The sequence below is a fragment of the Salvelinus sp. IW2-2015 genome, unplaced genomic scaffold (genome assembly GCF_002910315.2).
Source record: "Salvelinus sp. IW2-2015 unplaced genomic scaffold, ASM291031v2 Un_scaffold564, whole genome shotgun sequence".
NCBI lineage: Eukaryota > Metazoa > Chordata > Actinopteri > Salmoniformes > Salmonidae > Salvelinus > Salvelinus sp. IW2-2015.
In genome coordinates this window covers 706,340-717,831 of record NW_019942576.1, presented here as the reverse complement: position 1 = coordinate 717,831, position 11,492 = coordinate 706,340, and the positions used below count along the sequence as shown (strand labels likewise).

General features: G+C 50.1%; 2 protein-coding genes across 2 annotated transcripts in view; one reads left to right on the top strand and one right to left on the bottom strand.

The window, feature by feature from the left end:
* LOC112068574 (receptor-type tyrosine-protein phosphatase mu-like) overlaps positions 1–11,492 on the top strand; it is a 180,546-nt gene that overhangs the window by 86,572 nt on the left and 82,482 nt on the right. The window contains 3 exon segments of the mRNA XM_070438203.1: positions 4,844–4,880; positions 6,452–6,526; positions 9,951–10,086. Coding sequence (XP_070294304.1) covers positions 4,844–4,880; positions 6,452–6,526; positions 9,951–10,086 — 248 coding nt within the window.
* On the bottom strand, positions 2,170–4,217 carry LOC139023956 (octapeptide-repeat protein T2-like; the record flags this gene model as incomplete). Its single annotated transcript, XM_070438202.1, has 3 exons — positions 2,170–2,412; positions 2,635–2,712; positions 3,921–4,217. Coding segments are annotated over 3 exons (618 nt in total), but the record flags the coding sequence as incomplete, so codon positions are not given.

Here is an 11,492-nt window from a genome sequence, read left to right as displayed (position 1 = left end):
CCCTCCTCTCCTCAGCCTTCCCCTCTCGTCTCTGCTGTCCTCCTCTCCCTCTTGCTGCCTTCTCTCCTCATCTCCTCCTCTCCTTCAGCCTTCCTCCTCTCCTCACCTTCCTCCCTCTCCTCAGCCTTCCTCCTCTCCTCAGCCTTCCTCCTCTCCTCTGCTGTCCTTCTCTCCTCATCTCCTCAGCCTCCTCCTCTCTCAGCCTTCCTCCTCTCCTCAGCCTTCCTCCTCTCCTCAGCCTTCCTCCTCTCCTCAGCCTTCCTCCTCTCCTCAGCCTTCTCCTCTCCTCAGCCTTCCTCCTCTCCTCTGCTGTCCCCTCCTCTGCTGTCCCCTCCTCTGCTGTCCCCTCCTCTGCTGTCCTCCTCTCTTCTGCTGTCCTCCTCTCTTCTGCTGTCCTCCTCTCTTCTGCTGTCCTCCCTCTTCTGCTGCCCTCCTCTCTTCTGTTGTCTTCCTCTCCTCTGCTGTCCCCTCTCCCTGCTTGTTCCTCCTCCTCCTCTGCTGTCCTTCTCTCCTCTGCTGTCCTTCTCTCCTCTGCTGTCCTTCTCTCCTCTGCTGTCCTCCCCTCCTCTGCTAGTCCTCCCTATCCTCTGCTGTTCCTTCCTCTCCTCTCGCTGTCCGCCCCTCCTCTGCTGTCCTCCCCTCCTCTGCTGTCCTCCCCTCCTCTGCTGTCCTCCCCTCCTCTGCTGTCCTCCCCTCCTCTGCTGTCCTCCCCTCCTCCGCTGTCCTCTGCTCTCCTCCTCTCTTCTTCAATCAAGCTCAGGCCATTCATTAGATAATTCATTGGAGAGAGACTAGCCAGGGGGGGCTAGAGTCGAGGGAGGTGGAGAGGGGGTTGAGATTAGGCTCGTCTCAGTTCTCTGGTCTCTCCTTCTAGTGTTGCCCCTCTAATGGAGGTCTGGGAGAGGAGAGGAGCAGGTTGTTTTCCTCCCCTCCTACTACTAATAGGGTGCTGTGGGGACAGTAGGGCAGAGCCTAGTGGTACAGCTGTGTTGTAGTGTATTTCGAYACAGTTTTCCCACAAAGAAGATCAGTGTGCCCTGTACTAAGGATTTCTCTTCTGAGAAGAAGAGGGGAGAAAGGGGGAGAGACTGAAAACAATATTTCTCATTCCCCTCAGTCCTCTACCCTCAGTTCAGAGCAGGGTGCCTCAAAGAAAGGCCACCACACTCTGAGGCAGAGCGAAAACATTCAATACTAACCCCAGCAGTTAGACCTAAGTGGAAATATAGGTGTTCACATGTTTAGTTTAAGACAATAATTKTAATCCTAGATTCTAAGTGATCCAAATGATTCCAACTAAATTACTGCTAGCTATTCCAGCGACATGCCAGTATCTCGTTAAGTACTGGCAACGTGCCATATTGTAAATATCTGGCTCCATTGTCATCAAGCAGTCTTAGTAGAAACCAGTCTCTTCTCCTCTCCCCACCTGAGTCCCACAGACTCACAGCACCCCCCGAGTTGTTTTAAATATTCAGCACACCCCACAGTTTAATCTGGCGTCTCCTCAATAATGCACCAAGCCACACAAGTGCATTTTGCTGTCATAAAGCACAGGGGGATTTAAGCATAAGCCCCAAGTCACTTTCTCCATTCCCCTGAATATTCATGTACCGTTGCTTTGCACCGTGTTTGTTTGTTTGTTCCACGTTTGTAAGACGAGCGAAGGCAAAGCCATTTCTGCCTCCTGCTTTTCCCCTCCTTGTTGTGGAAAACTTTTTCACTCTTTTTTTCAGTTTGTCTGTGAGAAGAAAGGATGGCTGTGCAGATCACATTTCACTCCACACTTCCTTCTGAATAGCCTTTTCCTTTTCTTCTCTGTCGGTCTCTCTGTGTGTGTCTCTGTGTGTGTCTCTGTGTGTGTCTCTGTGTGTGTGTGTCTCTGTGTGTGTGTCTCTTCTGTGTGTTTGTGTTGCTCTCTGTGTGTGTGTGCTCCTGTTGATGTGTCTCTGTCTGTTGTGTCTCTGTCTGGTGTTCCGTGTTCCGGTCTCTCTCTTTTCCTGTCTCTCTTCTGTGTCTCCTCTCTGCGGCTCTGTGTCCTCTCTGCGTCTCTGTCTGTTGGATCTCTCTCTCTCGCTCCTCTGTTTGTCTCTCGTCTCTGTCTATGTCCTGATCGCTCAGTGTCCTCTCTATCTTACAGGTGTCTCGTGTCTCTCTCCTCTGTTCTCTTCATGTGTGCTCATCTCTTTCTGTGTGTCTGCGGCTCTCTCTGTCGTCTCGTGTCTCTCTGCGCTCTTGTCGTCTCTTGCGTCTCTCTGCGTCTCTGGTCTCTCTCTGCGTCTTCTGTGTCTCTCTGCGTTCTCGTGCTCTCTCGCGTCTCTGTCCTCTCTCTGCATCTCTGTGTCTCTCTGCGTCTCTGTGTCTCTCTGCGTCTCTGTGTCTCTCTCCGTCCTCTGTCCTGCTCTCTGTTCTCTCATGCGTCCTGTGTCTCTCTGCGTCTCTGTGTCTCTCTGCGTCTCTGTGGCTCTCGCGTACTCTCTCTTTGCGCTTCTTCTCTGTGTCTCTCTGCGTCTCTGTCTCTCTCTGCGTTCTGTCTCTCTCTGCTCTCTGTCTCTCTCTGCGTCCTCTGTGTCTCTTCTGCGTCTCTGTCTTCTCTGCGTCTCTGTCCTCTTCTCTGCATCTCTGGTCTCTCTCTGCGTCTCTGTCTCTCTCCTGCGTCTCTGTCTCTCTCTTCTGCGTCTCGTCTCTCTCTGCAATCTCTTGTCTCTCTCTGCGTCTCCTGTGTCTCTCTGCGGTCTTCTGTCTCTCTCTGCGTCTTCTGTGTCTCTCTGCGTCTCTGTGTCTCTCGCGTCTCTGTCTCTCTCTGCGTCTCTGTGTCTCTCTGCGTGCTCTGTCCTGCTCTCTGCGTCTCTGTCGTCTCTCTGCTTGCCTCTCTGCTCTCTCAGGCGTCTCTGTTGTCCTCTCTGCGTCTCTGTCTCTCCTCTGGCGTCTCTGTCTCTCTCTGGTCTTCTGTCCCTCTCTGCGTCTCTTGTCTCTCTCTGCGTCTCGCTCTCTTCTCGCGTCTCTGTCTCTCTCTGCGTCTCTGTCTCTCTCTGCATCTCTGTGTCTCTCTGCTCTCTGTGTTCTCTCTGCGTCTCTGTGTCTCTCTGCGCTCTGTCTCTCTCTGCGTCTCTGTGTCCTCTCTGCGTCTCTGTCCTCTCTCTGTTGCGTCTCTGCTCTCTGCTGCGTCTCTGTCTCTACTCTGGCGACTCTGTGTCTCTCTGCGTCTCTGTCTTCTTCTGCGTCTTCTGTGTCTCTCTGGCGTCTCTGTCTCTCTCGTGCAGCTCTTCTCTCTCTGCGTCTCTGGCTCTCTCTGCCTCTCTGTGTCTCTCTGCGTCTGTCTGTCTCGTCTCTGCGGTCTCTGTTCTGCTCGCTGTCTCTCGTCTGCGTCTCCGTGCGTCTCGCTCTCGTTCTGCGCTCGTGTCTCTCTGCGTCTTGTGTCTCTCTGCGTCTCTGTCTCTCTGCGTCCCTGTGTCTCTCTCTCTCTCTTACTGTCTGTCTGTCTGTTGTCCTGTACGGCTGTCGTTCTGTCTGCACCGTTCTTTCTCGCGTCCAGCCCGCTCTCTTCTCGCCGCGCCCGCTCTTCTCTCGCCCGCCCGGCTCTCTCGCCCGCGCTCTTCTCTCGCCCCGCCCGCTCTCTCTCGCGCCCCGCTCTCTCTTCGCCGCCGCTCTCTTCTCGCGCCCGCATCTTCTCTCGGCGGCCCGCTGCTCTTCTCTCGCGCCGCTCTCTCTCTCGCGCGCCCGCTCTCTCTCGCGCCCGCTCTCTCTCCGGCCCCGCTCTCTCTCCAGGCGCCCGCTCTCTCTCGCGCCCCCACGGCCCCGCTTTCTTTTCTTTTCTCGGCGCGCCCGCTCTCCTCTCGCGCCCCGCTCTCTCTCGTCCGCTCGCGCTCCGGCCCTGCCTCTCTCTCCGCGCGCGTCCCGCTCATCTCTCTCGCGCGCACGCTCCTCTCTCCGCCCCGCTTCTCTCTCTCGCGCCCGCTCTCTCTCTCAGCGCCGCTCTTCCTCCGCGCCCAATTCCTTCTCTCTGCGCGGCCGCTTCTCTCTCGCGGCGCTCCCGCTCTCTCTGCGCGCGCCCGCTCTCTCTCGCGCGCGGGCCGCTCTCTGCGCGCTCTCTCCGCGCCCCGCTCTCTCTCGCTCTCGCGCTCTCTCTCTCTCTCTCGCTCTCTCTCTCTCGTCTCTCTCTCCTGCGCCCTCTCTCTCTCCTGCTCCTGCTGCTCGCTCTCTCGCGCTCCTGCTCTCTCTCTCCGCGTCGCGCTTGCTCTCTCTCTCGCGCTTTCTAGTCGAGTATCATCCTCATTGCCTCCTCTCTCCTCTCTCGCGCGCTCCTCTCTCTCTCTCTCTGCGCTCGCTCTTTCTCTCTCTCGCGCTCAAGCTCTCTCTCTACGGGACTGTCTCTCTCTCTCCTCTCTTCTCTCTCTCTGGACTCTCTCTCTCGGGTCTCTCTCCGCTCTCCGGACATCTCCCCAGGTACGATCTCTTCTCCATCGGACTCTCTCTCCTCTCTCGCTCTCCTCGGACTCTTCCTGCTCTCTGCTCTCTCTCGTTCTCTGTCTCTCTGTCTCTCTGTGTCTTCTGCCTCTCTGTGTCTCGCCTCTGCCTCTGCTTCGTGTCTCTCTCGTCTCTCTGGTCTCTCTCTTGCCTTCTGTTCCTTGTGTCTCTCTCTGTGTCTATGTTTTACTGCCCAGTCAGTCTGATCAGATTGGGACAACCAAAGCCTTTTTAAGAGGCAGCAGTCCCTACACAGTCCTGACAGCTAATATGTTGACTGAACTATTTTTATTTGTTTTATTTGAGAACTAATGCCTCTCTTTCGCTCTCTTTGTCCCTCTCTTTCTCGTTCTCTCTTTTTTTTCTCCCCTCGCAGGAGACCAAAATCGATTGTGTACGAGTGGCCACTAAAGGTAGGACTGGCGTCTGTTGGCTGAAAGTAATCTCACCACTGTTGATTGAATTGCGTTTCCCCTCTCTCTCACACACACACGAGGATTGTTTTAGCTCGACCACAGGGCTATAGTGCTGTACGCAGCTCTTCTAATCTGCTACTCATGCTTTTCAAAAATGAATGTCTGCTCTTTGGCCGCTCACCTTTCTCCCTCTGTCAGTTTGATAGTGTGTGCTTGTGTAAAGTGTTAACAGTCATAAGCATGGAGCTGTGTCCTATTGACAATTTCAAGCTCACGTCACATTTAAGTAAACAACAGTAGCAAATTAGGTAAAATATGGCACTTTTTTTTAAAGAACTTAGACCTTGGAGTCAAGTATAATTGTTTGTCTTGTTTCTAACAGAACCCCAAAATGTCCACCAAAATAAATGAAGTCACTATTCCACTCTAAAGTGTGTGGTAGTTTGATATGCCGTGTATAGTGCTAATAGCCTGTAGGCCCTATAACTGAGCTAGGCTAGCCAAAAAGCACATGCTCCAACTCTCACAAACCATTAACCCCCCCCAACACAGGAAATGTCGAACAATCGTAGAAAAGGGGAAGCATTTTCATTGGCCGCAGATGGTCAGAGTTCTCTGGCCCAGAATTCTGAAATATTTGCATATTAGCATCCAGCGGAGATACTTACAAGCTGCGGCCTCCTCTTTTCTCTAGCACTACGCATTAGTGTGCCGCCGATCAGCAATGTAATTGTGTACAGATGGTAGATCATCTATTTTCCTTACTACATGCCGTCTCTCGCTCTCACGGTGCCAAGACTGGGCTATAATGCTATATGCTAATGAGCACTAGTTCCTGTGTTGTTTCCAGTCCTTTTTAGCCACAGACGCTAAGCACGTTTGAATTTAGAATCCCCCTCTTGCCCATCATAGATTATGAAAGGACTGTTTTAATGCTTTTTTTGTTGTTTTTGATTTCGTTATAGTTTATGGCGGTTAATCAGATTTTATTGGACCTGAGCGTTGGCGCATTAAWGTAGCATCTGCTAATAGGTTCAGCACCTCTCGGGGTACCTGCCAGTCATAGCGGTGGCAGCCAATCAGATCCCCAGAGGGGGCTGTGGTGCGGGACAAACTGCTCATACAGAAGGCCATAACCATGACAGTGAGAGAGCCTGAACTGAATATTGAGGATTTTAGTGGCTCTAGCAGAATGTTTATATTCAGTCTCATATCTCTAGAATGGCTCCCTCAGGTTTGTATGAAATCCCTGTGTTAGTTCCCTCCCTGCTGTTCACGAGCACACAACACAAACAAGTAATTAACCAAGCTTCTGGGACGATTACTAATGTATAGAAACATAACCGTTACAAAACCAATGCCAAGCTTGTGAACTATATGTAACCTTCTATTCCTCCCTGAGAGAAGTATCTATTTCTCTCTCCCTCCTACCGTTTCTCTGCTCTGTGTGATTAGGGATGTTTTCCTGTTTGCCTGAGTCTCTTGGCTTCAACCTTGCCCTCTTCTTCTTCTCCTTCTCCCTCTACTTCCTGCATGTTGGCCTGGAACAACTTGTTATTTTGCCTTAGCCGCCATAATCGTGACTCAGCTCACCACTCCCTACATACGCATCGCCCCCGCGGCTGGCGACAACCAACTAACAGGTCAGACCACCACTACAACTTCCCAGCTCTCTCCTCGTGCGTGTGTGCGTGTGTGTGTGTGCGTGTGTGTGTGTGTGTGTGTGTGCCAAGATTCATAATGTATGTCTGTTTGTGCATTCTAATGTTTTATAACATCTGTTTGTTACATTTTGTAGCGTGTGTCATGTTTGTTGAGAGACCGTCAAGGGTTAACTAGGTTACCAGATATCTTATTTTCCACTTTGTATTCATACCTGTCATTTGGTCAGTATTTATCCTATTCATATCTTACAGATAGTGTGACATGGGATTTAGTACCTTGAACACCTGGTTGTGTTGCAAAAACATAGAATGAGCTCATTTTCATTCAAGGCAGATGTAGGAGTTGTGAGTGGGGAAAAAGATCAATACAGGCCTCTGCAGCGAGCATGAAACCGAGAAGCTACACACTCTGGCACGACATCCTGCTCAACCTGCTGTCAGAAAATGACATTCAAATATTTACCAGGCAGGCGCGGCTTCAAAGGAAAGGTGACAACTTTCCTCCTTCTGTTTATACACGAAGCCAAATGATTCTACCCAGTCACACACAGTCAGACACTGTGAAATGGAAAATGTTCTCCTGTGAAATATTTAACTATGGACGTTTTAGGCTTGTTCCAGGTCATGGGGAATGAACATGATTTTTTGAGGGGAAGAAAAGGGAACATTAGGTGGATGCAATGTCAAAAGTACTGCTGGGAAAGACATGTATGTTCAAAACTTTGGACTTGAGTACAAATTGTGTTACYAATTTGCAACATAGTTTGACTCTTACAATTTTCAATTTTCCCTTAAGTTATGAAACTTAACCAACTGCTACCAGTTAAACTCCAGTTAACATTTTCTAAAAAATGAGTCAGAAACGTCTAGTTTTAATACAACATGGACAACAACGTGTCGATAGGAGTGACCTGGCAGGGGTCGTTAAATATCAGCATTTGTTTTATTTACACTGTTTACGTCCTAGGGACATGATAAATGTAAGCAGTGGAGGCCGCTGTGTGTTGTTAACCAGCTCTTGTGGTGTTTCAGCCCCGACGTTTACACACCCTCCCACACAGAGTTAGTGGAACACCCTATCCCCCAAAGCACCTCGCATAGTTTGAGTTTGACATGAAACGGCCTCCCTGAAAGCACGAAAGCTTCACTCCCTTCTTCAAAGCCGGAGATATCTGCCGTTTAAACTTAAAAAGGACCAGTGTTTTATGCCTCTTGGGGCATTCAGTTTGCTTTTGACCCATAAACAGAGATGTCAAGGAGAGGATTTGAAGTAGAAAAGCTTGGCGTGAAAGTAAATAGTTAGAAAGTCCAAAACAGCTGGAGATGTTTTGACGTTTCCCGAACAAACTGGAGATACCAAGTGAGTCAAGCTGACCTTGACTGTTCAGTCTTTTAGCTTGGGAATATATTTAAAACCTCTGTTCACATGTGAGCACCCAATGTTTTCTGTATTTTTGCCCACGCAAGGTTTACCTGATAAGAGTCAGACGTCCTCCTTACTGCTTTCCTTGAAGGCCTTTTCCTCACCACCTAAACCCCTCAATAGCTCTCTGGTTATCCAGAGAGCTATATCTAGTGGTATTCACAATTATATGGAATAACTGATCAATTGATAACAGACATTTGCGTTCTGAGAGACTGCCTGCCTGGTAGGTGAATGCTAATGACTGTCTGTCCCCCTCTGGACTCAACATGGAAGGTRGGCAGGTAGCCTAGCTGTTAGGTCGTTGGGTTTGAATACCCGAGCCAACAAGATGAAAAAAATCTGTCTGTGCCCTTGACTCTAATTGCTCCAGGGTCAGTGTTGATAATGGCTGACCCTGACTGTGACCCTCACACTCAGAGAGTCTCGGGGAGAGTTGGGATATACAAAAAACACATTTCAGTACGACAAATATAAGCACCCATCAGATTATTATTGTCCAAGGACATGGTCAACCTTGGTGTGGAACCTGGAGGGTGGTCACCCTGTCTCTCCTGGGCCCTCTGTACTCCAAGCCTACCCTCTCCTCTCTCCCTTCACTTCACCCAGACTCACCCTTCGGAGTAAAACAAATTCTTACCGTGGAATAAGCCACCCGTTTGTTGGCCCCCCTATCCGTCACAGCGGTAACAACGATAGTGATGGATGTTGCCACCCTTTGATTGAAGTAGTGGTGGAGGCGGGGAGGAATAGATTCGGGGTGTCGGGGAAAATTGAACGACGTGTCCTGACTATTTTTCATCCCAAACTCATTTAGTGTGAGGAAATGGATAGTTCATCAGGCTGCGGGGTTGACGTTCCATCACATTATACTGTGAACAGGAGAGCAGGAGGCTCCCTCTCTCTTTCTGTCTCGTTCCCTCTTTCTCTCCCTCTCTCCTCTAACTCTGTCTATCCCGCTCTCCCCCTTTCATCTCTCTAACTCTCTCTCTCCTCTCGTTTGTTTCTCTCCTTCTCCTCTTCTTTCTTCATCTCTCCTTTCCTCAGAGGGGAAGGTCCCAGTGAAACAGTGGCTCTTCTGAGACGCTGCGAGGGGCCTGGTTATCTCATTGGAACAGATTTGAAATGCCTTGGCCCTCGGTGTGATCACCCGCCACTGCATGCTTGGGGAATAAATTGCTCCCTAGCAAGTAGTCCCCCTTATTTCGTGTTTGTGCGCTGGCGCTCACCACGCTACAGAACATGACCCAGATTTGATTATCCAAACGCAACAGAGGCAACGTGCTCGAGCTCTGTGTCGCCCGAAGACAATGGGTGTGTAAAAAGGGACAGTTAATGAGTTTATCTGGAACTCTCAGGTGCAGGAGCTGAGGCGAGGGCAAATTACTGCTTCATTTAAGGATTGGGGGGGAGGGATAGAGGGAAAGATAGTGGTGCATAAACACATAATGCCAGGAGGGAGGCTGGAGGACAGACAAGGGAGTGCACGGCTGAAGTGTAGAGCAGCTGTGGAAACCAGAGAGAACATGCAGCGGTGAACTTCACCGTCGTCAGTCAAAAATCAGTTTAATCACATGGAATTAAATGTAACATGGATAGAGGCCAGCTTAGCATAGTATGAACTGTCACACAGTAAGGCATCCGTTTTACAAGGTTGGTCTTTTCCTGCCATATGGAAAACGGATTGTACGTTGCTGGAGTTTTCCAACTCCTAAGCACAGTTAGACCACCCGGTAGACTTGAAGACAGCGTTGTCGTAATGAACTATAACAACAGTGTAGCAATTCCCCTTCTCATTTAAAACCTTTCCCTATAGTCTTACATAGTCAACGCTTCACTGGTAACGGGTGTTGTCTTTACCCTGCATGAGTCCTTGATGAGAAAGAAGTGAATGACGTGACAACCCATKGTGATGATGATGACATGGATCCAAAAATGGCCGCCCGGTGACGGTTGTAACCCATTCTCTTTGACCACCAGGGGCTGCGACCAGGAAGCCTGARGCGGTGGAGCCGGAGAAGCAGACGGACCACACGGTGAAGATCGCCGGGGTCATCGCTGGTATCCTCCTCTTTGTCATAATCTTCCTCGGCGTGGTGCTGGTCATGAAGAAAAGGTCAGAGACTCCCAAACTGTCTTTGTACTGTCWCCTGTATGGTACAGATGCAGCCACTAAAAATACTATTTCCACGATCTGTGTCATTTCTGTACAGACAATTTGTGTGTGCGATTAGTGTACAACTTTTTAGAGTGTGCAATTGTATACTATGTGTTGCTGTCTACATTAGGGCCCTTTGTCAACACATGAAGAGTTGGTGTATTGAAAGAAGGTTTGAATGTTTTCCATGCTCCCTGAGGTCCAGCGTTGCCCTGATACTGTAGATTAACAGGAGACTTGTCTGCATCCTGTAATTACATGAAAGGCCAAATCAAATTAATTCCCTCTGATTGTCCCTTCACCTTCAAAACCCCCTGCATCGTCAACGTCAAGGCTAAATCGTTTATTTGATGACACTGATAAGCACCATTTAAAACTGTTTAATGGCACTGCTATACGTTATGCATTGAAATATTCATACCCCCCCCCCATCCACTAAAACAAATGCCACTGTATTAATGACCTCGGTAATGGGAATAGGAAAATATTTCAGAGGCTTATCTTGTGGCAGGAAAAACTAGCAAAGATAAGAGGAAAAAATGTATGAAAGCACTATTTGTTTTCAAAGAGCCAGAGATGCCTGTGGCTGTGTAGCTGCAGGCTAGTTTACATTAGCCCTAGTCCAATGCAAGAGGGAGAGGGGGGGACAGAGGGGGGAAATAACCGGTGGTGGGGGGGGGAGGGGGGGATAAGCATGGGCGTGTGGAACGTGTGCTGAGCTCATTGGCCCTAGCAGGTTGGCCCACGCAAACGGGGAGGCTCTGAGTCTGTCAGGGGGACATATGCACAAGGGTTTCTGGGACTGCTGATGCATGTGTCATCTAGAGGTCACTACGTGACGTCGTGTATGCTTGGGTATGTCCTGGATTGTAGTGACATGAGTGGCGGTTGCTGGACTGTCGCCGTGACGCCCTCTAGACCATCAGATCATATTTGGCCGCGAGTCTTTGCTCTGAGTACCCCACGCCATAGATCACTGGATGATGGGGGCTTTCACGTGGGCTGCGCGAGCGCAGATAGGCTTACTCAAACTTTGCGTTGCGGTGTGCCTTTGTAGCATCGATCAGTTTGTACCAAGCCCGCGAGTGCGTTGGGAGCAGGACTAGTACAGAGCTGGTCGGCGTCAACGGCCTACGACGCTCGGGTGAGTGGCAGACACAAAGTCCCGCGCACATGGGCTCCGAGCCCAGGATTAGATCAGCTGGCGGCCTGTAAGGCCTTGAGTCACTCAGTCCCTATTTCTTAGATACTTAACAAGCGGAGGGTCTTGAGGCACAAGATAGAACAAGCCGGAGGGCTGATGCAGAATAGACAAGCGGGAGGGCTTGAGCAGATAGACAAGCGGAGGGCTGATGCAAGATAGA